The sequence below is a fragment of the Vulpes vulpes genome, chromosome 11, assembly GCF_048418805.1.
Source record: "Vulpes vulpes isolate BD-2025 chromosome 11, VulVul3, whole genome shotgun sequence".
NCBI classification, from domain to species: Eukaryota; Metazoa; Chordata; class Mammalia; order Carnivora; family Canidae; genus Vulpes; species Vulpes vulpes.
In genome coordinates, this window is record NC_132790.1 from 100,104,400 (window position 1) to 100,131,582 (window position 27,183).

Sequence of the window (27,183 nt, forward strand, 5' to 3'; positions counted from 1 at the left end):
GAAGGAATTTTTCGTTTTACTCTTAGCTAATCTTATATGATTGTAAGATTTACAAGAATATTAGCTAGTAAATATACACTACAGTAACTGGAGGAGTTAACGTTCATACTGTGGACAGGGTTATCAGGATCTAGCAGTAAAGAAAAACATATGCAAAAATAGGTAGTATTTCCTAGTACTGATTTATCATGAATAGATCCTCAGATTCATGGAGATCATTTGTAAGATGTTATCAGTGATCAATGTATGCAACATAGTTGCACATAGCTATTAAGAAGTCATTTTTGGTATGTGTTACAAGCATGTCCCCAAATAATCAAAAGACTACAATTCAAAATAAATGTTCACTTCTAGAGCAAATGCAATTAATGGCTTTCTCCTTAGAGTTAAAGGCTTAAAATATATTTTAATACTTCAAGTCATTAAAGATTTGTTGATTTCAAAGTATGTTTGAAAGTATGTAAATTTGTAATATGAACGGATAAGAAACAAAAGGTAATCATGGCAATGTCACCTTCTTATTCCAAAAATTAAAAAGCAAAATACATTTCACGTATGAGAGTAAGTAGATTCTTTTCTTTATTCAAGTAAACATTTTGATTATAATACAAGATAATGGACAACCCATGTAATAAAGTATGGTGGACACGAGGTACAGCTTCCTCGTGTCTAGGATGATTTTCCAGGTGATTCTTCAGGATGGCATCAATGCCCAACACAGGCTTTCCAATGGCAATGCATGAGTTCTAGAGAACTGCCTCTGTCTTCAGATGCTGAGTGCCATTTTCTCCCACCCATTTTATCCTTCATTACTTATTAAAAAAACCCACTCTAAAATTCAACCTATGTTATAAAATTAACAAAATCAAAAATTAGTGTATGTTTTCCCACAAGGATAAAATCAAGTAAGACTCAATCTTTCTTTTTCCATAATTTTGGAAGGATTTACATAATCTCTTAAGTCAGAGTAACATACAACACAAAATATTAAGTATGTACTGGGTGTACAGAATATGTTGGGAATTGTTAATGTATTCAAAAGCTTAATTTTCCTGGGATACCAATCCTTCCCCAAACATTATAAACAGAAGGTTATGTTTTAATAAGTGGAAATATAGTACCCAATTTCATAGAAAGTAATCGTGAGATTCTTCTCACTAGTAAAGTGCTTAATTAAGAAATATCCTTCCACAACGTGATTTAACCTGTCAAAGGCACAAATGTCTTTGTCTCTCTCTAAGCATTAGTCTGTAAGATTATGGTATTACTCATTTAAATTGTATTTAATCGTTAAGCTCTACTGTTTTTTTTCTCCCAGTAATAAAAAAAAAAAGCTGCTTGAAGAAAAACATTTTTTATTTTCAAAACTTTGCCATGAACGTACATACAACACTAAATTAAATTAGATCCCTTCATGAGCTGCCTGTATGTCATGAAGCACATATGAGAAAAAACATATGTAAGCTTTAGGGTAAAAGTTAACAAGGAATCAGAGTATCTTCCAAAAAAGGGGGGCAGGGGAACCGTTAAATTAAAAATCATAGCTTTCATTTTATAAAAAATAGTTTGAATAATCTTCTTATAAATCTTTAACGCTTACAAAAGCAGGAAATACATCTAAAATAGTCTTTTTAACACAGATTCATTAGTACATTGTGGTTATGGTCAGAAAACAACTAAAATGGCATTTCAGTAGTCTGCATTCTCTTCTCCGCAAATTTCACATAGAATTTAACCAATTTGCAATTCAAAATAAGATTTAACTGCCAACAAGGCCAGACTAGTTGTAATTAGTACCTGAATATTAACCTCTGTTCCATTTAATATATTGTACCAAAATTTTAAATACAGCTCAATGATAGTACTGATAACAATACTTGACTGCATGGTTACCACCCATGACTACTGCACTGAAAGTTAAAATATACTTTGGTCAGTAAATTAAAAAGATATAAATCAAATAATAAGGCCAGAAAACTTGTTTAAGACTCAGTTTCCTGACCTTAAGTAAACTTCAAATACATCGACAAGGCAAGGAAAATATAATTAACTATACAGAGAGGTCTCTATTTTTTAATCATTTGGCATTTTATATTAACAATTTCCTTGTTTAAAATAGTATTTTATACTCTCGTGCACTGATTATCATAGCTGTCTGAATTAAATGAAACTAGTTTACCTTCCTAGAATGTCCGGTAGTGAATACATTAGTTGCTTCTTTTGCACTTCCAAGAAGATGGTCCTTTATCCTGTAATTTTTTCAATTTTGGACCAAGAAAGAACCACCAAGCAAATCCAATAAAAACACAAATAATGGATTCTACATAATAACCATCCAGCGCTGTAACACATGAGCCACCAAGTTTTTTGCAAAGCTGTTAAAAACAAAACAAAACAAAACTATAATAAATAGTTCACTATTTCAAAATGGAAGTATTCACCAATTTAGATTTCTCTACTTTGTAATTTAAGAGATTAATAAAAAAAATTGGGGGGTAGTATTTTTTCTTTAAGATTTTGTTTTGTTTATTCATGAGAGACACACAGAAAGAGAGGCAGAGTAACAGGCAGAGGGAGAAGCAGCCTCCATGCAGGGAGCCCAATGTGGGACTCAATCAAGGACTCCCGGATCGTGCCCTGAGCTAAAGGCAGATGCTCAACTGCTGAGCACCCAGGTGTCCCTGGTAGTATATTTATTTTTAATTTATTATTATTTTTTTAAAGTAATCCAGCATGGGGCTTGAACTCACAACCCAGAGACCAATAGATGATCTAGAGTCATAGGGTCTACCAACTGAGCCAACCAGGCTCCCCTCAAAATGGTTTTGGTTTTTTTTTTATGATTTTATTTATTTCTTCAAGAGACAGCGATGGGTAGAGACACAAGTACAGGGAGAAGCAGGCTCCATGCAGGGAGCCCGATGTGGGACTCCTTCCCAGGACTCAAGGATCACAGTCTGAGCTGAAGGCAGGTGCTTAACAGCTGAGCCATCCAGGCGTCCCCTTCAAAATGTTTTGTTAAATCATTTCAACATTTCATTTACAAATGGTGAAATATGCTAATATATCCTAATCTCTAATGTTACTAACAAGATCAAAAACATTTTTCAGGTTTTGCTGTAAACAATACTCATTTTCCATTCTGAAGATATATAGCTTTTCATATTTGGGGAACGTGAAGACCACTCTAGGAGTGGGCTAATGTTAATTTGAAATAATTAACAACAGATTAACCTTCAGTTTTAGCTACAACTGTTATATAAATAGCCAGTGGAAATTTCTCTTTTTCTATCATTATTCAGCTGTTAATTATGCAGTTACTAAGTGCCTATTGTATAGGATCCTCAAGGTAAAGGGAAGAAAGACTCCTCCTCCCTTGCTAAGAAGCATCTTCAAGTGAACTACTCTTACTGATTTGAATGTTACAACCCTCAGTTATGACAGAAAAAAAAAATACACAGAGATTTCAACACTAGAAAATATGCGCAGATACGATTTTTTAAAAAGATATAGTACTTCTAGAGGCAGAATAAGAAAATTAGTATCTTTCATTTTTTTTAAAGATTTTATCTAAAATAAATAAATAGATAAACAAACAAACAAATAAATAAATAAATAAAGATTTTATTTTTTTAAGTAATTTCCGTACCCAGCGGGGCTTACAACCCCAAGGTCAAGAGTCCCATGCTCCACAGACTGAGCCAGCCAGGTTTTCCTGAAAATTAATATCTTAACACTAGCTTGATGTTATCTAAAATCACAACATACTTACCTCAACAGCATCAGGTGTTCGACAATTCTGGTTTGATGCTCCTACACACTCTTTCACTGTGAGGGGATCTACTAGCCAAAGAGCTACTGTAGAAGGCCAGTTTCCTCCCAGATTGGACACAGTATTTAAAAGGGTCATATATGTTCCTCCAATAAGTGGATCACTAACTTTCGCATTGAAAGCCATTATGGAAACATACATGCTGTACAATGTAACCTACAAGGAAAATATAAAACATCTTTAGCATAATTAGACTTTATACAACTGTGGTCTGAATTAAGAACATCAAAATCATAAATCTGAAAATTAATTTCCATGACCCTTATTAAAACTCAAGTCAATGAAGGTTTATTGAGCACCTACTACAGGCCAAATCACATCATGGCAATAAAAAGATGACTAAGACAGTCTCTCTGTGCCCTTGAAGAATTTTTTTTTAAAGATTTTATTTATCCATTCATGAGAGACACAGAGAGAGAGAGAGAGAGAGAGAGAGAGGCAGAGACACAGGCAGAGGGAGGAGCAGGCTCCATGCAGGGAGCCCAAAGTGGGACTCGATCCTGGATCTCCAGGATCACACCCTGGGCTGAAGTGGCACTAAACCGCTGAGCCACCTGGGCTGCCCACCCTTGAAGAATTTATTCTAGGCTGGGAAAATAAGGAATAAGTAATCATGATGAAATGCAGTTAAGTACGTAAAAGTACACATATTGTGCTACTGGGGCCTCAACAAATGAGAGATTAATTCTATAATAAGTAGTAAAGGAAAGCTCAATAGAGAGAATGACAGATAGGGTGGCATCAAGATATGCAATAGCAATTAGCAAACCCCATGTTTGTACCTCCTGTATGTGTATATATAAGTATATATGTGAATGAATAATTATATATATTTTTTCCTTTACATATATTGAAGAAAGATAACATTTCAGAATTTATGAGACAAACTGAACAGAGAAATCTCCTTAAGAGGCAAAAAGTACTTAAGAGGCAAGAATTAACCCTCTATTTAGGAACATGGAAACAAACCAAACCATGTTTCCAAAACAGTATTCCTTTGAATACTGTTCCATGGGGCATTCACAGAAAAAGGTATTCCAGAGTCAAATAAGACTGAGAAACACTGAGTTACAAAAAAATAAACAGGCCCTTTTCACTGTAGGCCTCTGAAAGCCTTTAGAACGCAAACTCCTTAAGGGCCGGATTTTGGCATGAATTATTCAGTTATATTTTAGTGCTTAGAATGGTTTCTGGCATGGAATAGGTGTCCAATTAATATTTGTTAAAGAAATGATTAAGATGCTACATAAAGAAGGGTTGTGTCAGGTATCATTTCTCAAATTTACTTGGCCTTATCAGTATTTCCCAGAAAGCATCTGGCTAAGCACTGACAGCTATATTTTATAGAAAATTTTCTAATGAAACCAAAGCCAAACAAATGCTTTTTGGACTACTACACTATAGTTTTCCTTTGCTTATACAGATAATGAAACATTTACTAAGCTAAAGCACTTCTTTAAACATACAGTTAGTTAGCTGGACAGATCCATTATGGAGTTCTCCTAAATTATATAACTATGCAAAAATTATTCAGATTACTTGGTAGCCACATTTTTAAGTTTCAGAAAAACAAGTGAGGACTTTGCAATTAAACTAGGTTCCAAAAAAATAAATAAATAAATAAATAAAAATAAAAATAAACTAGGTTCCATAAAAAATCCAAAAATGATTTTTTTTAAAGTTTTTATTTATTTATTCATGACAGACACAGAGACAGGAACAGACACTGGCAGACGGAGAAGTAGGCTGCCTGTGGGAAGCCCAATGTGGAACTTGATCCCGGGACTCCAGGATCATGCCCTGAGCCAAAAGCAGATGCTCAACCACTGAGTCACCCAGGTGCCCTCAACGTGACTCTTAAATACACATTTGTAATAACTGCACTCAAGTCCCAAAGTTTACTGCTAGGTGTCTACAAGTTTACTTGAATCACTTGCCCCAGAACACAACTCCATTCTGCAACAGCAGCTTAAGTCATGCTAGGGATTAAACATATCTAATAAAGAAAGAGAAAGCAGATTAACACATAACTTTCAAAATCACAATAAGTCATGACTTTCAGTACAGTATCTAAACTGAAAACCTGGGCTCTGTCGCCTAGTAGCCACCATTATTTCTCAATACTTTCAGAAAGAAAAGACATCTGGAATAGTAGAAATATAGAATCCAAGTCTAGGGATGAACTGAGGGTTACTTAGGAAGGGTAGAGTTGCTAGCTTTGGAATTAATTCTGTAATGTAACAAATACTGGATGAATGAACAACAACAAAAAGAAATGAAGAAGAAACTATGAAAAAAAAAAAAAAGAAGAAACTATGAAAGAGCTCAATAAAGCAAAAGTCACAAAGTTCATTGTCAAATAATTTCTTCAGTGTCAGACTCATGCTTAAGTCTTAAAATGTATTATCATTATTTCAAGGCAACTGCAGAAAAATGTCTTCTTTAGATTCCAAAAACAGTTTACATTCTGAGAAAAACCACAGCAAGCTTACCTGATGTAACGCATAACTCAGCAGCACGACAACGTAGTAATATATAGGGAATCCTCCTTGATGTTCTACTCTGGGAGTCCACCAAACTAGTAGAGCATATTCTAATCCAAACAATAATCTATAGAAAAAGAAAGAAACATGGAGTTGACTTCCATTTTAGGTTATAAAATAACAACAAAACAGAAATCTGTATGCCTACTATGTGAAAGAAGCCTGTTATTTAAAACCTGTTAGGAGGTTAAAAAGAGGTAAAAGTGCATATAACTGATACTGAAGTTAAAGATGCGCTTCAAGTCTTTTTCTATATATACTTTACACACGGGTATTAGTGACACTGATGTTTCTCATTTAACCTTTCTTATTTAGTAAGGCTTTATTTCATTTTTACCTGTAGGGCATGGCTTTGTAAAATATGTTTAGTGGCTGGGGACCTGCAGTGTACTTGCTGATAATCAAAGGCAATATTATCTGCAAAGGAACCATTGGAACTGCCAGTAAGGCTAAATGTTCTTTGGGTACTCCCTCTTCTACCAATTTCAGTCCTGTTACTGCATCTGCTGCTGAAAAACCAATCTGTAATATAAAAACAAAAAAATATTTCAATTTGGGATTTACAAAATATTTTCCCCAAGCATATGTAAGTTCTCCAAGAACCTCAATCTTATTATTGATTTATGGCAGTTACAAGTAAATATATTATTCTATCTGGTACAACAATCAAGTTATAGAAGGCATACTCTTCCTATGGTCTACTGACAATATTCAGTGAAAACAACTGAAAATTCAGCACTTTTAGGAACTGCAGATGGCTATAATTACAACTAAATTTCCATTTCAAAAAGTTCAATCTCTTACAATAAACAGTATTCAAATCCAAACTTACTGATTTCTGTGTGTGGGTTTTTTTTTTTTTTTTTTAAGATTTCTTTATTTATTCATGAGAGAGAGAGAGAGAGAGAGAGAGAGGGGCACTTAGGCAAAGGGAGAAGCAGACTCCCCATAGGGAGCCCTATGCGGGATTCCATCCTGATCCTGAATCCTGGGATCCAGGTATTTAACCATCCCAGGATCCCAGGATCATGCCCTGAGCCAAAGACAAATGCCCAACCGCTGAGCCACCCAGGCATCCCTGATTTCTAGGTTTTAAGTTTTAAAATGAGTCTTTAATTGACTCTAAATAAAATCTGTATAAAATGAAGCATCACTGCCACATAAACAAATTTTTAATGATTTCTGACCGACCATAATTACAATTTCCAAAAGCCAACCAACATTCAAAAAGTAATTTTGAGAAAACATTCTATCAGAAGGGTTAAATAAAATGAAGGGGAAGAAAAATTGTAGTTAGATTAATTTTTAAAAACAACAAAAACAAAAAAAGGATGCTAAAAGTAGTGAGTAAAAGTTTGGGGTAAAATAAGGTATTTAGAGAGTCTCAAAGTATCTCTCCATAAATTAGTTTTTAATTACAAAAGGAAAATAGTAACTTTACACTGAGTTAACAAGAGTAATCAAAAAAAAAAAAAAAAAAAAAAAAAACAAGAGTAATCAAAGTTAACAAAAGTTAGCAGGATAAAGGGACATGGTAAGACTCCTGATAGAATTTCCCGAAATCATCACTGGATTACTTGGGTGATATTCCTGACACATTTGCATAACATGAATCCAAACATGAAGTAACATCAGATACACATAAATGGAAGGCCATTCTACAGAAAAATTTTAAATATCCAGGTCATGAAGAACAAAGGCAGGCTTATATCCACTAAATCCTATGTGTGATTCTGGACTGGATCCCTGACCGGGGAAAAGTAAAGTTATAAAGGCTGTTACAGGGACAACTGGTGAAATTTGGGTATAGATTGTGATTAGATAAAAGTACTCTATCAACTTAATTTCCTTAATTTTTGGTTAAGTTGTAGCTTGAAAGAGAAAACCCTTATTCTTAGGAAATACATACTCAAGGTATTTATGGATAAAGGGGCAGGATACGTACAAATCACTTTCCTATTTCAGAAAAAAATATGTAATAGAGCACTAATCTACAGAATACAAAATGTGAAACTAAATGTTAACAGAAAATTTGGGTAATGACATATGGGAATTTTTCAACTATATAAGCAAATTTTCAGTAAGAGTGAAGCTATATTAAAACACAGAGTTTAGGGACACCTGATGGCTCAGTGGTTGAGCATCTGCCTTTGGCTCAGGGCGTGATCCTGGAGTCCTGGGATGGAGTCCCACATCTGGCTCCCTGCGGGGAGCCTGCTTGTCCCTCTGCCTATGTCTCGGTCTCTCATGAATAAATAAATAAAATATTTTTAAAAAACACATTTTTTTAAAGGAATGGTAATAGTATGTACTTTAACTTCTCAGAATGGAGCCAAAGGCCAAATTTCACCACAGAAAAATTAAAGGTCAAAGATATTTTACTTAAATCCACAAAAGAATTTCACTACTATTTCACCCATTCTCTTTGTAAAAATTAAATATACAAACTGAATTCAACATTTACTTTATCTTGAAAGTGCAACAGTAGGAGATATTTGTAGTTGAAATAAACATATATCTGAGAAAACACCCAGGATATATAAGAGTTCCACAAATTTAAAGAAAAAGGCAGCTCTGGATATTCATATAGCCAATAACAATATGAAAAGATGCTCAACTTCTTTAATCATCAGGGAAATGCAAATTATAACAAGATGCCACTACACACCCACCAGAAAGGCTAAATTTGAAAGGACAATATATGTTTTTGCAAGGCTGTGAAGCAATTGGAATTCTTTTGCACTGTTGGCAGGAGGGAAAATGGAAACCATCACTTTGGAAAACTTGTTTGGCAGTATATATTAAAGCATTTCTTATGACCTAGCAATTCTATTCCTAGGTATCTACCCATCAGAAATGTGCATCCTTGTTCACCAAAAGTAATGTACATGAATGAATATTCATAGAAGCACTATTAGTAATAGTTTAAAAGTAGAAGTAACTAAACATTTGTTGATAGAATGAATAAATTATAGCATATTTATACAGTGGAATATTATAAGCAATGAGATGAATAAACTATTGTTATAAATAACAATATAATAAGTTATACAAATATAATGCTAAGTGAAAGAATACAAGAGCCAGACATACAAATACATACTAGATATTCTATTTATTATAAAACTCAAAAGCAGAGGAAACTAATCTATGACATTAAAAGTTAGGAGAGATGCTACTTTTGGTGAGGTTTCCTTTAAAAGGGAGATGAAAGATTCTAGATTCTGAACTGAAGCACATCCTTATATACTGCTGTCAAGAGAGAATTATAATCTTCTAAAAATCAGTTTAGCAATCATATTCACTGACCCACTAATTGCCTAAGAATCTACTGAAAGGAAATATCCACTAGTGCATTTTTATCATTAAAAATCATAAGCAAATTAAATACACCACAGAAAAATGAGTGAATTACAGTAAATCTATACAATGTGACAATTATATAGCTATTAAAGTATACATATATATATTTTTTAAGATTTTATTTATTGGGCAGCCTGGGTGGCTCAGTGGCTTAGCACCACCTTCAGCTCAGGGTGTGATCCTGGAGTCCTAGGATTGAGTTCCATGTTGGGCTCCCCGCAGGGATCTGTTTTTTTTTTTAAGATTTTATTTATTTATTCATGAGAGACACAGAGAGAGGCAGAGTCACAGGCAGAGGGAGAAGCAGGCTCCGTGCAGGGAGCCCGACATGGGACTCAATCCTGGTTCTCCAGGATCACACCCTGGGCTGAAGGCAAATGCTTAATGCTGAGCCACCCAGGTGTCAGTCCCTCCTCTAGCATAATCTTTAAAATGTTTTTGGATTATGAATCAGGATATCTCAATACAGAAAATATAAAGAATAAAATAAAGAGTTACCAAAATTCCATTTATGGTATATTTCCTTCCAAAATTAAAAAGAACAAGTCAACATTTTTAAATAGACTTCTAATACTTATAGATTTCTATATATTTGTATATCATTTTTTTTAAAGATTTTATTTATTTCTTCATGAGACGCACAGAGAGAGAGAGAGACAGAGAGACAGAGAGACAGAGAGACAGAGAGAGAGAGGCAGAGACCCAGGCAGAGGGAGAAGCAGGCTCCATGCAGGGAGCATGACGTGGGACTCGATCCCGGGACTCCAGGATCACGCCCTGGCCGAAGGCAGGCGCCAAACCGCTGAGCCACCCAGGGATCTCCCTGTAAATCACTTTCTAAATAAATAATTATAATACTTCTGACATTAAATGTAGACTCATATAACAGTAGGGAGCTGTTTTTTTCAAGGCATTAATTTCCATACTAAGCATTAATATCATTCATTAAATAAAACTTCACATTTATTAGAAGTACTTCAAATTGGCATAGTTGTTTTCAAGATTCCAAACATTTAGCTTACTTTTTTTTTTTATTTTATTTATTTATTTATAAGAGGCACAGAGAGAGGCAGAGACACAGGCAGAGGGAGAAGCAGGCTCCATGTAGGGAGCTTTATGTGGGACTCGATCCTGGGGCTCCAGGATCACGCCCTGAGCCAAAGGCAGGCACTCAACTGCTGAACCACCCAGGCGTCCCTTAGCTTACTTTGAAATCACATTTGATATCATCACACTTTTTAAAACAAATTTAATGAATATAAAATACCATTTTTCATTGTTAAATTCTAATAGTAGTGGGAAGGGACTTATGATATGAAAGGCAACGGAAGTATTCCATGATATTGGTAATTATAACAGAGTGGTACATTTGCATTATAAATCTCTTACCTTTGCAGTTAGAATCAGAAGGCAAAATGTCAGAACTGCTGGCATTTTTATAATTGCAAAAAGCAACTTGTAAGTGTCTGTGATCCCTTGGGTTTCTTCTTTTCCTACTGATACTTCTTTGTTTTCTTTTTTCAGAAGGGCAACTAGAGTTGTTGTTATCAAAAATACAGCTCCCCAGAAAAAAAGGAAATCTGAAATCAAAAACATTAATATATCTGTAACTAACTTTTGAAATGACGTATCTGCATTGATACTAAATTTTGTATACAACTTTTCTTCCACCAAATCTGTTTAAAAAAAAAAAAAAAAAACATTTAGGTGCCTATCATGTTCAAGGCAACATACCAAGCATATTAGATGAACAAGACAGTCCTGGCTCTGTTAAGCATTTATCACATAGACCAAAACAGACAGGGATACTTAACAAGGAAAAACAAAAACAAAAGGAATACAGGCATTTGTGGGCTGTATGAAACAAGTCTGTTGTGTCAAGGTTCTTTAAGGAAAGTGCTAGGAGTGACGAATGATTTTTACATCCCGTAAGATTTATCAGTCATACTTCCTTTTTTAATGTTTATTGATTTATTTTTTAATGTTTATTGATTTATTTATTTAGGTAATCTCTATACCCAGCATAGACTCAAACTCACAACCCTTATATCAAGAGTCACATGTTCTTCTGTATCAGTCATTCTTCTTAAGCACATAAGCCATTTCAGTTGTTGGGTTTTTTTTTTTTTTTTTAAGATTTTACTTATTTATTCATGAGAGACAGAGAGAGAGGCAGAGACACAAAGGGAGAAGCAGGCTCCATGCAGGGAGCCCGACGTGGGACTCCATCCCGGGTCTCCAGGATCATGCCCTGGGCTGCAGGCAGGCACCAAACCACTGAGCCACCAAGGGATCCCCAGAGGCACCATTTATTGGGTGTATATCCTCTGTCATAAGCGTGTTAAGCATTCTACATGCGCATATCTCCTTTACTGCCACAATCCAATAGATTAGGTTAATACTAAGCCCCAATTTACAGGTAAAGAAATAGGCTTAGGTTATATTGCCTGAGGCTACATTCTAAGTCAGTGGTAAAACCGTGATTTCACTTCTCTACAAAACTAATTTCAAAACCTGTATCTCGGGGATCCCCGGGTGGCTCAGCGGTTTGGCACCTGCCTTCAGCCCAGGGCATGGTCCTGTAGTCCCAGGATCGAGTCCCGCGTCAGGCTCCCTGCAAGGAGCCTGCTTCTCCTCTGTGTCTCTGCCTCTCTCTCTGTCTCTCGTGAATAAATAAAATCTTTAAAAAAAAAAAAAAAAAGCCTGTATCTCCTTAACCATACTGACAGAAGTGGATCTTAGTTTATCACTACAAAACTTATTAGATAACCCTTAGTTTTTTCATCTAAAATAACAGGACTTGGCTAGAAAATCCCAGAGCTAGTAGCTCTAACATTCTAGAATTGTATTCATTTTTATATGTGTTTACTTTTTATTCTACTGCTCATGTGGCACGACTAACTGTTCCTTGGAGCCTATTCTTTTTTTCAAAAACAAGTAGAGCATTCTACAGTCAGGGTTCTTCCTTTGTATTTGCTCTTGCTTTGCTGCTGTGCTAACTCAAGGTGATCACTACAGCTTGAACCTCACTTATGATGAAGGTATATGGAATTATTTTATTTTATTTTTTTTAAAAGAATTTTATTTTATTTTAATTTATTTATGATAGTCACAGAGAGAGAGAGAGAGGCAGAAACACAGGCAGCGGGAGGAGAAGCAGGCTCCATGCACCGGGAGCGCGACGTGGGATTCGATCCCGGGTCTCCAGGATCGCGCCCTAGGCCAAAGGCAGGCGCCAAACTGCTGCGCCACCCGGGGATCCCATATGGAATTATTTTAGACCAATTTTCTATTTTTTTTTAAGATTTCATTTTTAAATAACCTCTACATCCAACATGGGGCTTGAATTTACAACCCTGAGATCAAGAGTCACATGCTCTATCTACTGAGTCAGCTAGATGCCACTCCCCTTACTATTTAGATGCTTCTTTTTTTTTTTTTAATTTTTATTTATTTATGATAGTCACAGAGAGAGAGAGAGGGGCAGAGACACAGGCGGAGGGAGAAGCAGGCTCCATGCACCGGGAGCCTGATGTGGGATTCGATCCCAGGTCTCCAGGATCGCGCCCTGGGCCAAAGGCAGGCGCCAAACCGCTGCGCCACCCAGGGATCCCCTAGATGCTTCTTTTTTAATGTTATCTCATTTGATTTTCACAGCAAACAAGTGAGACAGGCAAAGCAGGCATTATTACTATGTAGGTACACATATGAAAAGCAGCTCAGTCAGAATATTTAAATAAAGGTCAAATAATTAAGAGACGGAATTTGAATCTAAATCTTCTGAATTTGGATTTCATTATTCCATCATTTCACACTGCCTCCATAAGGATTTTTTTTAAAGATTTTATTTTTTTCATGAGAGACCCAGAGAGAGGCAGAGACAAAGGCAGAGGGAGAGAGAGGCAGGCTCCTTGCGGGAAGCCTGATGCAGGACTCGATCCCAGGATCCCGGGATCATGACCTGAGCCAAAGGTAACTGCCCAACTACTCGCCCACCCAGGTGCCCCAAAGTTTATGCTGAAATAATTATCACTAGAATAGGCTACTTATTTAGTCTCCACAAGCCTAACCCAAACCAAGTGTCTGCTATTCAAATTATGCAAAGAAGGTCAAAGTCTTTATTTTTTTTTTTTTAATTTTTATTTATTTATGATAGTCACAGAGAGATAGAGAGAGAGGCAGAGACATAGGCAGAGGGAGAAGCAGGCTCCATGCACCGGGAGCCTGATGTGGGATTCGATCCCGGGTCTCCAGGATCGCGCCCTCGGCCAAAGGCAGGAGCCAAACCGCTGCGCCACCCAGGGATCCCTTTTCTAATTTTATTTTATTTATTTATTTTTAATTAGGTCAAAGTCTTTAAACATATATTGAAATCTGTATTCTGGAGTGAATTCTTTTCAGTACCATGAGAAATTTATAATTAATGTTATTTTTATTTTTAAATAAATTTTAGTTTTACGAAAAGAAAAGCACGAAACATTCTTAAACACAAAGGTACCCATTTTAAAATGCAGTAATATTGGGGGACCCCCTGGGTGGCTCAGCGGTTTAGCGCCTGCCTTCCGCCCAGGGCGTGATCCTCGAGTCCCGGAATCAAGTCCTGCATTGGGCTCCCTGCATGGAGCCTGCTTCTCCCTCTGCCTGTGTCTCTGCCTCTCTTTCTCTGTCTGTGTCTCTCATCAATAAATAAATAAAAATATTTTAAAAAATAAAATAAAATGCAGTAATATGTACTAGTCTTTTGCTTAACGTTCATTAAAATAACATAATTTCTACTTTATGTTAATGTAGTGTTTTGCAATCTGGCTCAAAAGGAATGAACAATATAAGATTATTCTTTTAAGTGAGGCTACTTTTATTTTTACTTAATTTCATCTGTGAAATGTGACAAATAATGACCTGTTTACAGTATTTCACCTAGAATACCATTCTCATTCAGAAAATTTTTGTTCATCATTTGATTTAAATTAGTGGTTTAAGAAACCCTGAAGGGCACTTGGGTGGTTCAGTCAGTGAAGTGTCAGTCCTGATCTCAGCTCAGGTCTTGATCTCAAAGTCATGAGTTCAAGCCACGCCTAGCATGGAGCCTACTTTAAAAAATAAAAGTAAATAAATCCTGAAAAACAAACTGTGCTACTTTCATGGTCACTAGAAATTTCAATTATTGGTCTCTAATTAAATTTTAAGTGAAAATTAATTAAAGTTTATAATCTTAATTTTAAGTTGTATATTACTTCAAGAGTTCCAGTTCACTAAGCAAAATATCTTTAAGTCTGTTTATACATTGTCTCAATTTTAATGAAATCTTCATCTAGAATTTAAACTCCAACACAAAGAGAAAAACATAAGAACAAGTTAAACAGGTTTCAATACTGTTTGCAGTTAAGATTATTTCTTTGTGCTCTTTGGATAAAATAACAGTACACGTAATAAAAGAAGGAAGAAGTGACAATGCATCACTTCAGAGCCCTAATTCAAAAGCTTTCCCAATAGCTCATATGGAAAGAAGAATGAAACTAACAGCTCAGAAAAAATATTAATAAGCCAGAAAAAATATTAAGTTTTATGAACACAATTACCATAAATAGTAATAATCATTGGACTACTGGCTATTATTTATTAACACAGTTTTGATGCTAGAGACTATCCATAGTCTGATATACTAACCGCTGTTAAGGTTATTGTTACCAAAAACATTCTAAATATTTCACTACTCACATTTTGGTTGATTTTGATTTACGTATTTTATCTGTAAAATCAATATGATGTAGATGTCAAAGCTGATGTGCAAGTTTCATAAATATGAGTTTTGGGCAACGACCTATAGGTCAAACTAAATATGTTAAGTAGCTACTAGATCTTATCTGGTGCTCCCATGAATGCAAAATTTAAGAGCCAATTCACCAGTAACCAAGGATATAATAGCTAGCACTTGAGTGCCTATTATGCCAAAGTAAAACAAAGGACAGTGCAATAAGTCTCAAAGTCACTCTCCAAGACAAATATTATTTTTTTTTCAAGACAAATATTATTATTCTTACTTTACACACAATGAAACCATATTACAGTGCATGAAGTGTCAGAGGTGGGTCTAAACTCAGATCTGATTCTAAAGCAATAGTGTTTTCCATTTTATTACCCAGAGGCTCAGATTCACCTACTTACAGCAAGTAGGCTCTCTTTCCTATCAACCAGATATGCCTGAGTAGATACCATTTTAGCTCCAACCATGAAGTCTGGAACATAGATACTTCAGCACACTTGTACTCCCCTTCCTCACTTTCATCTCCCTGTATGGGGAAGGGTATGCAAACCCATAGGATATATAAACATGGTGCATCTTCCTAAAGAGTCCATTTTACTCAATAGTTTAGAGGGAAGCCTTTTTTTTTTTTTTTTTTAAGATTTTATTTATTCATTCATGAGAGACACAGAGAGATAGGCAGACACACAGGCAGAGGGAGAAGCAGGCTCCATGCAGGGAGCCTGATGTGGGACTCGATCCGGGGACTCCAGGATCAGGCCCTGGGCCGAAGGCAGGCGCTAAACCGTTGAGCCACCCAGGGATCCCCTCCAAGAGTTTTTAAAGGTAAAACATCAGATTTTGAAAAGCTTTCACACTTTCAAGCCTTTGAACTAGGTCCCCAGATCCTTTGGACTAGGTGTAGGTTCACTCTCTCTGCCACCATCAGAAGAGACAGAAGATTTAAGAAGCATTGTCTGATAAACCATCCCTGGCTCAGATCAAGTTCTCTCTCCCTGGAACTCTCACACTATGGAAATTAACTTTAGTCCTACAGAAGTCAGTGACAGGAAAGCAAACTTTCAATTTGTTCTAAGTATCAGGACTTCCTTTCACTTTCTTGCTTTTGGCACAGCAATCTATTTCACAAGTTAGAGCATGAAGGGACTTTAGACACCCATCATCCAGTTCAACACTCTTTCACAGTGGAGGAAACCAGAACAGAAATAGTGTGATTGACCCTGGGTCACTAGCTGAGTCTCAGCAGAAACAGACTTTTCTGTGCCACAAATCTCTGAAACATTTGTTCAAAATACCCATGCTGTGAGCCCTCTCAAAAAATGCAGCCCGGGAGACCCAGGATCGAGTCCCACATCGGGCTCCTTGCATGGAGCCTGTTTCTCCCTCTGCCAGTGTCTCTGCCTCTCTCTCTCTCTCTCTGTGTGTCTCTCATGAATGAATGAATAAAATCTTTTTTTTTTTTGAATGAATAAAATCTTTAAAAAAAAATGGTATTTGACTATACAATATATATAGTCATATCTAATTAGGGGATTGGGATTTTAAAAGATAGTATATAATGCAAAAATCAAGTAAATATAAAGCAAATTTTGAAATCTTCCTAATCCCTTAGTTTTCCTAACCCCTTAGGAAGATAAAGCCATGTTTGAGATCACATACCTTTTCATTAACTCCAACAATGTAAGGTTTTCCTCTAGGGTAGAAGAGATTGTTTGTTCAATCAAGCACTGGATTAAGCAGCTATCTTACTGTTAAGCAACATCTTGTCCCAAAATTTGGGCTCATAATCAGTCCAAGATGCAAGGCTGAGGCTGAGAAGCCAACAGATTTAGTGTTTCCATCTCATGCTAACTTTTTTTTTTTTTAAGATTGTATTTATTTATTCATGAGAGAGAGAAAGAGAGAGAGAGGCAGAGACACAGGCAGAGGGAGAAGCAGGCTCCCTGCAGGGAGCCCAACATGGGACTCGATCCCAGGTCTCCAGGATCAGGCCCTGGGCTGAAGGTGGCGCTAAACTGCTGAGCCACCTGGGCTGCCCCTCATGCTAACTCTTCATCTCTATCACTGAATGGATGGAAATGAATCACTCTTTTAATTTTTTAAAATATGTTCTGGCCAACCACAAAATCCTAAAATGGATTTTAATTAAAATATTAAACATATATGATATATCTCTACTCTGATGCTATGATAGGTTCTTGTTTGTATAACCTATACCCTAACACTCCTAAATCAATTTTTGTAAAATGAATTTACACTTTTATAAGAGTAGACAATGAAGATTCCAAACTATTACATAAGATGAAGAGTACATCAGAAGAGCTAAAATGAAAAAAAAAAAAATGGTAACATCAAATGCTGACAAGGATGCAGAGAAACTGGATCATTCATATATTGCTGGTAGGAAGATGACATGGTATATCCATTCTATTCTGGAAAAAAGTTTAGCAGTTCCTTTCTAAACTAAAAACAGACTTACCAGAAAACAGCCTTTGCAATACCTGGGCATTCATCTCAGAGAAACGAAGACTTATTTTCACAGAAAAATAGCCCAAAACTGGAAACTACTCAAATTCCCTTCAATGGATGAGCGGTGAAATAAACTGTGATATTTCTAACAAATGGAATACTTCTTAGCAATAAAAAGCAACAAATCATTGAAGATGCAACAACCTGGATAAATCTCAAATAAATTATGCTAACTGAATAGAGCTAATCTTCAAGGGATACACGCTGCATGATTTCATTCACGTAACATTCCTGAAATAACATAATTATAAAGATAGAAAACAGATTAGTAGCTACCACTGGTTAGGTACGGAGACGAGGAAATTGGTGTAGCTACAAAGAGGCAACAAAAAAAGGAGTCTTGTGATGAAGGTACAGCTGAGTATCTCCACTGTGCTGATGGTAGTTATACAAGGATACATGTGGGGGATCCCTGGGTGGCGCAGCGGTTTGGCGCCTGCCTTTGGCCCAGGGCGCGACCCTGGAGACCCGGGATGGAATTCCACGTCGGGCTCCCGGTGCATGGAGCCCGCTTCTCCCTCTGCCTGTGTCTCTGCCTCTCTCTCTCTCTCTCTTTCTCTCTCTGTGACTATCATAAATAAATAAAAATTAAAAAAAAAAAAATGATACATGTGATGAAATAACATGGAGCCACTCACATGCACATACACAGAAGCAAACACAAAGGAATACATGTGTAACCTGTGAATTCTGAAGAGGGGTATGAATTATACCAATGTCAATTTCTTGATTTTGAGAGTGCATTATAGTTAACTAAGAGGTTAACAGTGGAGGAGCCTGGGGAAGGATGCATGGGATACCACTAAACATTTCTTTACCCTACTGTTAAATCTATAATTATTTTAAAATAAAAAGTCTAAAACAATGAATGGGAAATTTAACAATGCAAAAGTTTTTTGTGTTGTTTTTGTTTATTTAGAACACAAAAGTTCTAAAACTGTACTAAGATTAAGAAATGTAGGCCTCAAATGTAAGATATTACAAAGCAAACAAAAAAGATAGAAATCTTTAGCTTTGTTGAAATCACCTATTCTTTAGCTTTAATTGATCACCACTGGACTTCAGCCACTAAGGATTGTATTCAAAAGTGAGGGGAAAGAATGAAATTAAAAAAAAAAAAAAAAAAAAAGTCACAGACACCACCAAACCAAGGAATAGAAATGGTGGAAGAGAACTAATGTCTTGCTTTTTGAATATGCACTGCATCCATAAAAAAGTTGCAGCATGCACAATCATGTATAAATTATATACTCGTGACCTCCTATACTAATATAGTATATACAATGTAAAATATAAACCCCAAATTTAAAAATATGAAGAAATTTTTTAAAAGAATGAAATTAAAGAACTATCTAAAGGCACCTGGCTGGCTCAGTTGGTAGAGCATGTGACTCTTCATCTCAGAGTTGTGAATTTGAGTTCTGCACCTATATTAGATGCAGAAATTACTTAAAAATAGAATCTTTAAGAATATATATATAAAAAACATGTATAAAATGCCAGGTTTATTCAAGATTGTGTCTTAAAAAAACAGGTGAAATCAGGGGTTTTATATTCTTTCTCTATAATTTTCTAGGAACAGAACTTCCCCTTTAATAAGGTAAATCTACTTGGCTTTCTCAAATTATAGTTTTCAGAAACACTATAAATGAAAGTAGGAGACTGCCTGTAATCAGTGAGGTTCTATGATTCTTTCATTGATAAAATTATAATAAAGGCTAATTCAATTGACCTCACATAAATTTCAATAAAAACAGAAGTGAAATTCAGAATAAAATATATGTCAAGGGACGCCTGGGTGGCTCAGCGGTTGAGCGGCTGCCTTTGGCCCAGGGCCCGATCCTGGAGTCCCAGGATCGAGTCCCATGTCGGGCTCTCAGCATGGAGCCTGCTTCTCCTTCCTCCTATGTCTCTGCCTCTCTCTATATATATCATAAATAAATAAATCTTTTAAAAATAAATATATATATATATATATATATATATATATGTCAAATAAAATTCAAATAGTTTTTTAGTTTAGAGTGTCCTTTGTAAATTGACTTTTCCATACAAAAGCAACCTCACAGTTCTTTACTGGGCAAAGAAAGCACATAGTACCATTTCTCCTTTGCTTTGTTTTAAAAAGAAAAAAGGCTTTAAGACCTTCTTTTTTGGAGTGCGGGCTCCTGTTTTTAACATCCTGAATCTACTAGACCCAGTATTCCTCTACTCTTATCTCACTTTACTATCCCAGCATTTGAAAAAAAAAGTTCAAATTTGGGGATCCCTGGGTGGCTCAGTGGTTTGGCGTCTGCCTTCGGCCCAGGGCATGATCCTGGAGACCGGGGACCAAGTCCCACATCAGGCTCCCTGCATGGGGCCTGCTTCTCCTCTTCTCTCTCTGTGTCTCTCATGAACAAATAAATAAAATCTTTTTTTTAAAAAAGTTCAAATTTGCTCCATTTGTGTATATGGAGATGTAAGATCCACCAGATTTATTAACCTGTTCCACCCAAGGCAAAAAAGGTAGCTAAATTCAAGGATTTTATCACATACTTTGTATGATATTTACCCAGAGATTATTAGGTAATGGGTTAGGTTTTATCTTTACAATTACTTCTTAGATTTACTATACAGTAGAACTAACTTTTTTTTGGTTTACAGTTCTATGAACTTGAACACGTGTATAAATTTCAAATTACCACCACCATAATCAAGATACAGAACAGTTTCATCACTCCCCAAAACTCCCTCATGTTATCATCCACTTACACTCACCAGCTGCTCATTCAATCTCTAGCAACTGCCCATCTGTTCTCTAGCTCTAAGTTTTACTTTTCGAGAATACAGGAGAATGTTTTAAGTCTAGATATACGTGCTAAAGAATGTATTACGGCCTGTTTAAAAACAACTGGTCTATCTAGAAATGGGCCAGTTAGTCCGATCCACATTCAAAATAGCACTTCTGGTCACACAAAATATATTAGTAAGTCCTGCTTCAGAAAGCTTGACAAAGAAATCTGTCACTAAGTAAGAATTAATTGGTCCTGCTCCCTTCCTAGTTCTAAGAATGGGTATCTTACAAATATTGTTTTAACTATAATCATTACCAGTTAGATTAGCTTTTCTTTCAGCATCAGTTTTTTCAAAATACTTCCTTTTTTTCTGATTGACTCTTATATGTGCATGCCTGTCTATACGACAAACTAATTCATACGCTCTAATATATTTAGCTCTCTTCTCCAGCATCAGACTAACCTGTCCCAACCCAAACACCCTGCTCCCTATCCCAATCACCTCTCTATTCATTATTGTTAACACTGCCTTCTAGAGTAAGCCTCGATGACCAGTTCACAGATCAGATCTGGACTAAAGACATATTTCATATGAGTCTAATAAATGTTTCAGAAATTACAAAATAAAACAAAAAAGGAAGCTCCAGCTTCTCTTGAATATTGGTGAGATTCAGCAATCCTAGGATCCTACTACCACAAGACAATTTATTGAAATTGAAGGCTCCCTACCCTTATTTTCAATTTTTAAAAAAGATTTTATCTATTTATTTGACAGAGAAGAGAGAGAGAACAGAGAACAAGCAGGGGAGCAGCAGGAGAGGGAGAAGCAGGCCCTCGGCTGAGCAGGGAGCCCAATGCGGGGCTCAATCCCAGGACCCAAGCCGAAGGCAGATGCCTAACCAACAATCCATTAACCAAACACAAATGCCTAACTGACTAAGTCACCTGGGTGCCTCTGAAACTCCTCACCTTTGTATGGGCATGAGTTTTTCAGACCATCAATGTCCCCCCCAAGCCCTATAGTCCTGTACCAACTCACTGAATTCATTTACACTGTCCATCCACCCAATCCATCATTTTGGTTTGCAAAGTCCCATTATAAATTCCTTGAGAGAATTCTCTGGTCTTATTAAACAAATTTTGACACCCATCACATGGCTAGCACCAAACAGGCACTGAGTGAATAATGTCCCCGGTCACTTCAAAAACAAAACAAAAAAATTTTAGTCTGTTATTTCTAGGCCATCAGGCATTCCAGAAGTGGGCTGATGTTTTTAGACATCAGCAGTTAGAGTGCTGGCAGAAAAGTCCAATCAGTACAAATTACATTTAGGTTTTAAGGTTTTCCCTTAGGTTTTTCCTAATTTCTTATCAACTACAAGAAACTAATAGGTTTTTTTGTAAAATAATGTATATTCCTTGCTTTACACCATTTTTGGCTTACAACTTTTCTAAGAATGCTCTACATTCAGAGAGTGTGGGGAATCCTGTCTCTTTACCTCCAACAAGGCACTTGACCTCAGTTTCTTCATCTATAAGAATAAATTGAGGTGGTCGAGACGCCTGGATGGCTCAGTTGGTTGGGTGTCAGACTGTTGATTTTGGCTCAGGTCATGATCTTGGGGTCATAGGATCAAGCTCTGCCAAGGGCTTCATGCTCAACAGGGAGTCAGCTTGACATTCTGTCTCCTCTGGCCCTCTCCCTCAGCTTGCAGCACACGCACTCACTCTCTAAATAAATAAATAAATAAATAAATAAATAAATAAATAAAATCTTTTTAAAAAAAGGAAATTATGTATTGAGATGCTTACTAGACTTATTGTGGTGACTGCTCCATATTGAATATAAAAATTGAATTGTTATACACCTGAAACTATGACTATTATATGCCAATTTTACCCCAATTAAAAAAATCAGCTTCCAAAAATATAAATCAGAATCTAAATTATTAAAAAAAAGGGGGGGGGGGGTAGCCCAGGTGGCTCAGCAGTTTGGCACGGCCTTCAGCCTGGGGCCTGATCCTGGAGACGTGGGATGAAGACCTACGTTGGGCTCCCTGCATGGAGCCTGCTTTCTCCCTCTGTCTGTGGCTCTGCCTCTCTCTCAGTGTTTCTCATGAATAAATAATAAAATATTTTTAAAAATAAAAAAATAAATTAAAAATAAAGAAAAAAAAAGGAATTGAAATACACGATCTTTCTAAGTGATAAAAGAGTATACTAATCTCTGTGCTCTTCTGGGTTACTTTCATCATCTCTTGCAGCCCAAAGGGTTTTCTTTTTGTTCCTAAAGATCCTTAAAAATCAACGGGAGCAGGACAAAAAAAATAACCTCCTTTCTGGATTCAGGACTGCCTTGGATCCCTGAAGCACCAAAAAGCCAACCTCAGCATAATCAAGGTTTTGCTTCTAAGGGATTTTTCTTGTCTTATTCTTCATGTTCTAAATTTGTTATTTAGATTCCTGCTTTCTAAATGGCAAAAACTTTTTTCTGAATATATTCCATTTCTATTTATCTGTAACTCAAAACAAAGTGTTATTCAGAGAATATACTTTGCAATTCTAAAAAATAATTATGCCTTTTGACTTTCTAAACATTTGTAAGCAATTTTCTTCATGATTCTTTCTGTGCTCTTAACATTTCTAAAAACCGCTGTTTTTCTTATTTTTTGTTATACTGCTACTAAATTCCAGAAAGATCCAAAGTTATGATATGAAAACTCTTCGAATCTTAGTGAAATGTTTGAACTAAAAACAGCAGTCTACTATAGACAGAAAAAGTTAAATTAAAAAGTAAGCTATTTTTACAATTTCCTGGAGGAGAGTTCAAATTCCACTGAACAAACAGCCTTACAAAATAACAAATCCAAAAAAAAATAAAATCGTATCAGTGTAAATAAAAGTCCAATGGTGACACATTTTTGATATTCCCATGGGGGAACGCTGTGGTGAAGAAAGGATGTAATTAACACGGCTCCTGAATGCATAATGGCTCCATGGAATGAGGTTTTATCAATTACTCTTATACTTAAGAGAAAGCTCTAATTCACCTAGTTAGTAATTCGGTTTCCACAACCTCTTAAATCTTGGTATCTCTTCTGAGGCTTTCTCATGTGAAGTGATATATCATCTCACTAGTCCTTCCTGGTGACATGAACAGGCCCAGGACAAAAATAAAAAGATACATAAAAAGCAATAAGGTGCTAATACGATGCATTCACCCAGTATTTATTTCTAGGCAGAGGATTATCCACAAAGCAGGAGCGGGACCCCAGGACACTTCGAGACCAATCTGTTTTAAGTGCAAGCAGCATCTCTGAACCATTTTCGGCCTCCAGCCAAACTAAGAAAAAGTGTACTTTTCGTTTCATCAGTAGTAGTGACTCACTAACAGTCTGAGGAGGTAGAAAGGGGATCCCTTACAAGACGCAGGGTATGGAGGAGGTGTGTAAGATCTCAAGAGATAATCCCTCTGTCCCCTGCACTCCCCAAATATTATTATATGACCCTTACACTTCCCTCGCCACACAGTTACCTCCAACAGGTACCCTGTCTGGAATCCCCAAGCTAGTACCAGGAAAATAAGAGAAACTTGAAGTGCGTAAATTTCAAAAGAATCAATTACAGTCATTATCAGAATGAAGAATTCTTACCATATTCCTGATGTTGGTTATTCGTGATATTGCTAATTTTACTTCTGTTTCCTAATTGTTAGGAAAGCTTAGGGAAAACAAAACAAAACAAAAACTCAGAAAACCTTCCAAGGTCATTTATTTTACTCATTCAGAAAAAGGGATAATTTTGTAGAACTTACACAAAATTGCTTACTGGATAAACTTCAAATTCTTTCTCATAGCAATTCAAGAAAATCTTACTAATCTATCAGGTCACAACTGCCCTCTCGGCACCACGTCCTGAACCCAGGCCCCACAATTACTGCTTCAGGCACTCTGAACACCAAGGGCACTGTCCTGTACCTTCTTTTTTTTTTTTTTTTTTTTTTAAAGATGTTAATAATTCATGAGAGGCAGAGAGAGAGGCAGAGACACAGGCAGAAAGAGAAGCAGGCTCCAGGCAGAGAGCCCAATCTGGGACTGAATCCGGGGGCCCCGGGGTCACGCCCTGGGCCAAAGGCAGGCGCTCAACCGCTGAGCCACCCAGGTGTCCCTGTCCTGTACCTTCTTGTACTTTGCAGCTTCAGCGCACTTTCACCTGGTGTTCTGCATCCTGGAATCCCGCTTGTCCACTCCAGCAGATTTTGTAATTCTGCAAAGTCAAATGTCATCTGCAGGGTGAAGCCTGACTCTCACAAGCTAGCAACCCTGAGCTCCCCATAAATGTTTACTCCCTGTCCCCCATCCCCCACATTCTTTGTGGGTTGGACTCTCTTCTTTTCTGCTTTATTCATCGGAGGCCCTTAGAACTCTTGTCCCTCGGCCAACTCATTAAGGCTGAATGAATTAACGCTATTCTATTCCCCAGAAGGGCGACAGCAGGACTCTTGGTACACCAGCGGGGGCGGGGGTGGGGGGACGGGGAGGAATGAACTAAGAAATCTCAATCCAGGGATCCCTGGGTGGTGCAGTGGTTTGGCGCTTGCCTTTGGCCCAGGGCGTGATCCTGGAGACCCGGGATCGAATCCCACATCAGGCTCCCAGTGCATGGAGCCTGCTTCTCCCTCTGCCTATGTCTCTGCCTCTCTCTCTCTGTGACTATCATAAATAAAAAAAAATAAAAAAATAAAAAATAAAAAAAAAAAAGAAAGAAATCTCAATCCAAGACAAGGAAAATGTGAACCACGGGAGTCGGGCTGGATTCACGCCTTCACCCTAGCATCCATGTACTGAGCCAGGGTCAACAGCTCCCTAGGACGGAGAATTTTGCTGTGCCATCACACAACAGCCTTACTGGATGAGCTGCCTCTCCCCGCTGGTTGCGGGGTGCTCATCCTTTACGACGACGCCTCTCATGTAGTCATTCCGGCTGAAGCAGCTCATTTTAGCAGAAACCTCAACCACGGGCAGCCCGGGGCGGGGGGGGGGGGGGGCTCAGCGGTTTAGCACCTGCATTCAGCTCAGGGCGTGACCCCGGGAGCCCCAGGATCCAGTCCCACGTGGGGCTCCCCGCAGGGAGCCTGCTTCTCCCTCTGCCTGTGTTCTCATGAATAAATAAATAAAATCGTTTAAAAAAAAATTAGAAAAAGAAGACTCAACCTCAGGGCTATCTCCCACAAAAATAATCTCCAGCCGACTGAATCAGGACATGGCCTGCAACCTCACACACACACACACACACCATCACAAGGATTCACAAACGCTAAGGTGAGCCGACCCGCGAGCGCTGTGTGGCCGGAATACACTACCCGAGAGAGTAACGATTCCCCTGGGCTGAGGCTCGAACCGCAGGTACTTGTTACAGAAGTCGGCGGACTCCAGGGCCAGGAACAACACGTTGCCCAGGAAGTAGCCCGCTGTCTGGCCCACCGAGTTGCACGTGGAGGCGTAGCCCACGTTTTCGCGCGACAGCATGGTCAGCGCCCAGCCGTCCACGGCGATGTCCTGCGTGGCCGCCAGGAACTCGAACAGGAAGAAGGTCACGGTGAGGGCGGTCACGTCGGGGCCCCGGCCGCCCGCGCCGCCCAGCAGGCGCTCCACCTGGCCCGACAGATAGATCATGAACAGCCCCAGCGTGTACTGCGTGGGCACGAGCCACGACTTGCGACGACCGAAGCTCCGCAGGTACACGGCGTCCACCAGCGGCGCCCAGAGCAGCTTGAGGCTGAAGGGCCAGAAGACCAGGCTGAAGAAGGCCTGGTCGGTGTAGCTCACGTTTTTGCTCTGCAAGATGAGCGGGATGCTCCCCGCCAGGCCGAGCGGGATGCCCTGCAGCACGTACAGGAACAGCAGCAGCAGGACGCTGCTCAGCTCGGCGCGGCAGCCGCGCGGCGGCCTGGGGGGCTCGCCGGGGCCGGCGTCCCGCACGAGCAGGGCTTCCTTGTCGCCCTCCCCGCCCGCCGCCTCCTGCGGACGGTCCTCCCAGCCGCCCGGCGGCAGCGGGCCGCTCTTCATGTCCAGAGGGTGGTTGAAAGCCCCCGGCCGCCGCTGCCGACTGTTGTCCTTGTGGGAGACGGTGGGCGACATGTCCGGGACGACGCGGAGGGCTGCCGGGGCTCAGGGGCGAGGGCAGGCCGTGGCGCTGCGGGGGAAGCGGGCCCTCGGCGGCGGCGGCACCCAGCGAACGGCCAGCCTCCCGACCCGCCTCCAGCTCCCGCCGCCGCCGCCGCCGCCACCGCCGCCGCCGCCGGCCGCCGGCACCCTCCCTCCCCGCGGGGCTCCGGAAGCACCAGGGGACTTCCGGCCTCGCGCCTCAGGAAGT

At 38.3% G+C, this 27,183-nt stretch overlaps 1 protein-coding gene across 2 annotated transcripts; it reads right to left on the reverse strand.

Moving 5' to 3' along the window:
- Window positions 1-556: 556 nt before the first annotated feature.
- On the reverse strand, window positions 557-27,183 carry SLC33A1 (solute carrier family 33 member 1). 2 transcript variants are annotated; one of them, XM_026006127.2, is made up of 6 exons: window positions 26,171-27,183; window positions 11,128-11,318; window positions 6,713-6,897; window positions 6,325-6,442; window positions 3,773-3,988; window positions 557-2,375 (listed from the first exon to the last, which is right to left on the reverse strand). In XM_026006127.2, exons 1-6 carry the CDS (start codon window positions 26,946-26,948, stop codon window positions 2,208-2,210), a joined length of 1,656 nt encoding a protein of 551 aa, XP_025861912.1. In that variant the 5' UTR covers window positions 26,949-27,183; the 3' UTR covers window positions 557-2,207. The 2 variants fall into 2 exon arrangements, with proteins under 2 accessions (XP_025861912.1, XP_025861913.1); XM_026006128.2 differs by lacking the exons at window positions 6,325-6,442; window positions 11,128-11,318.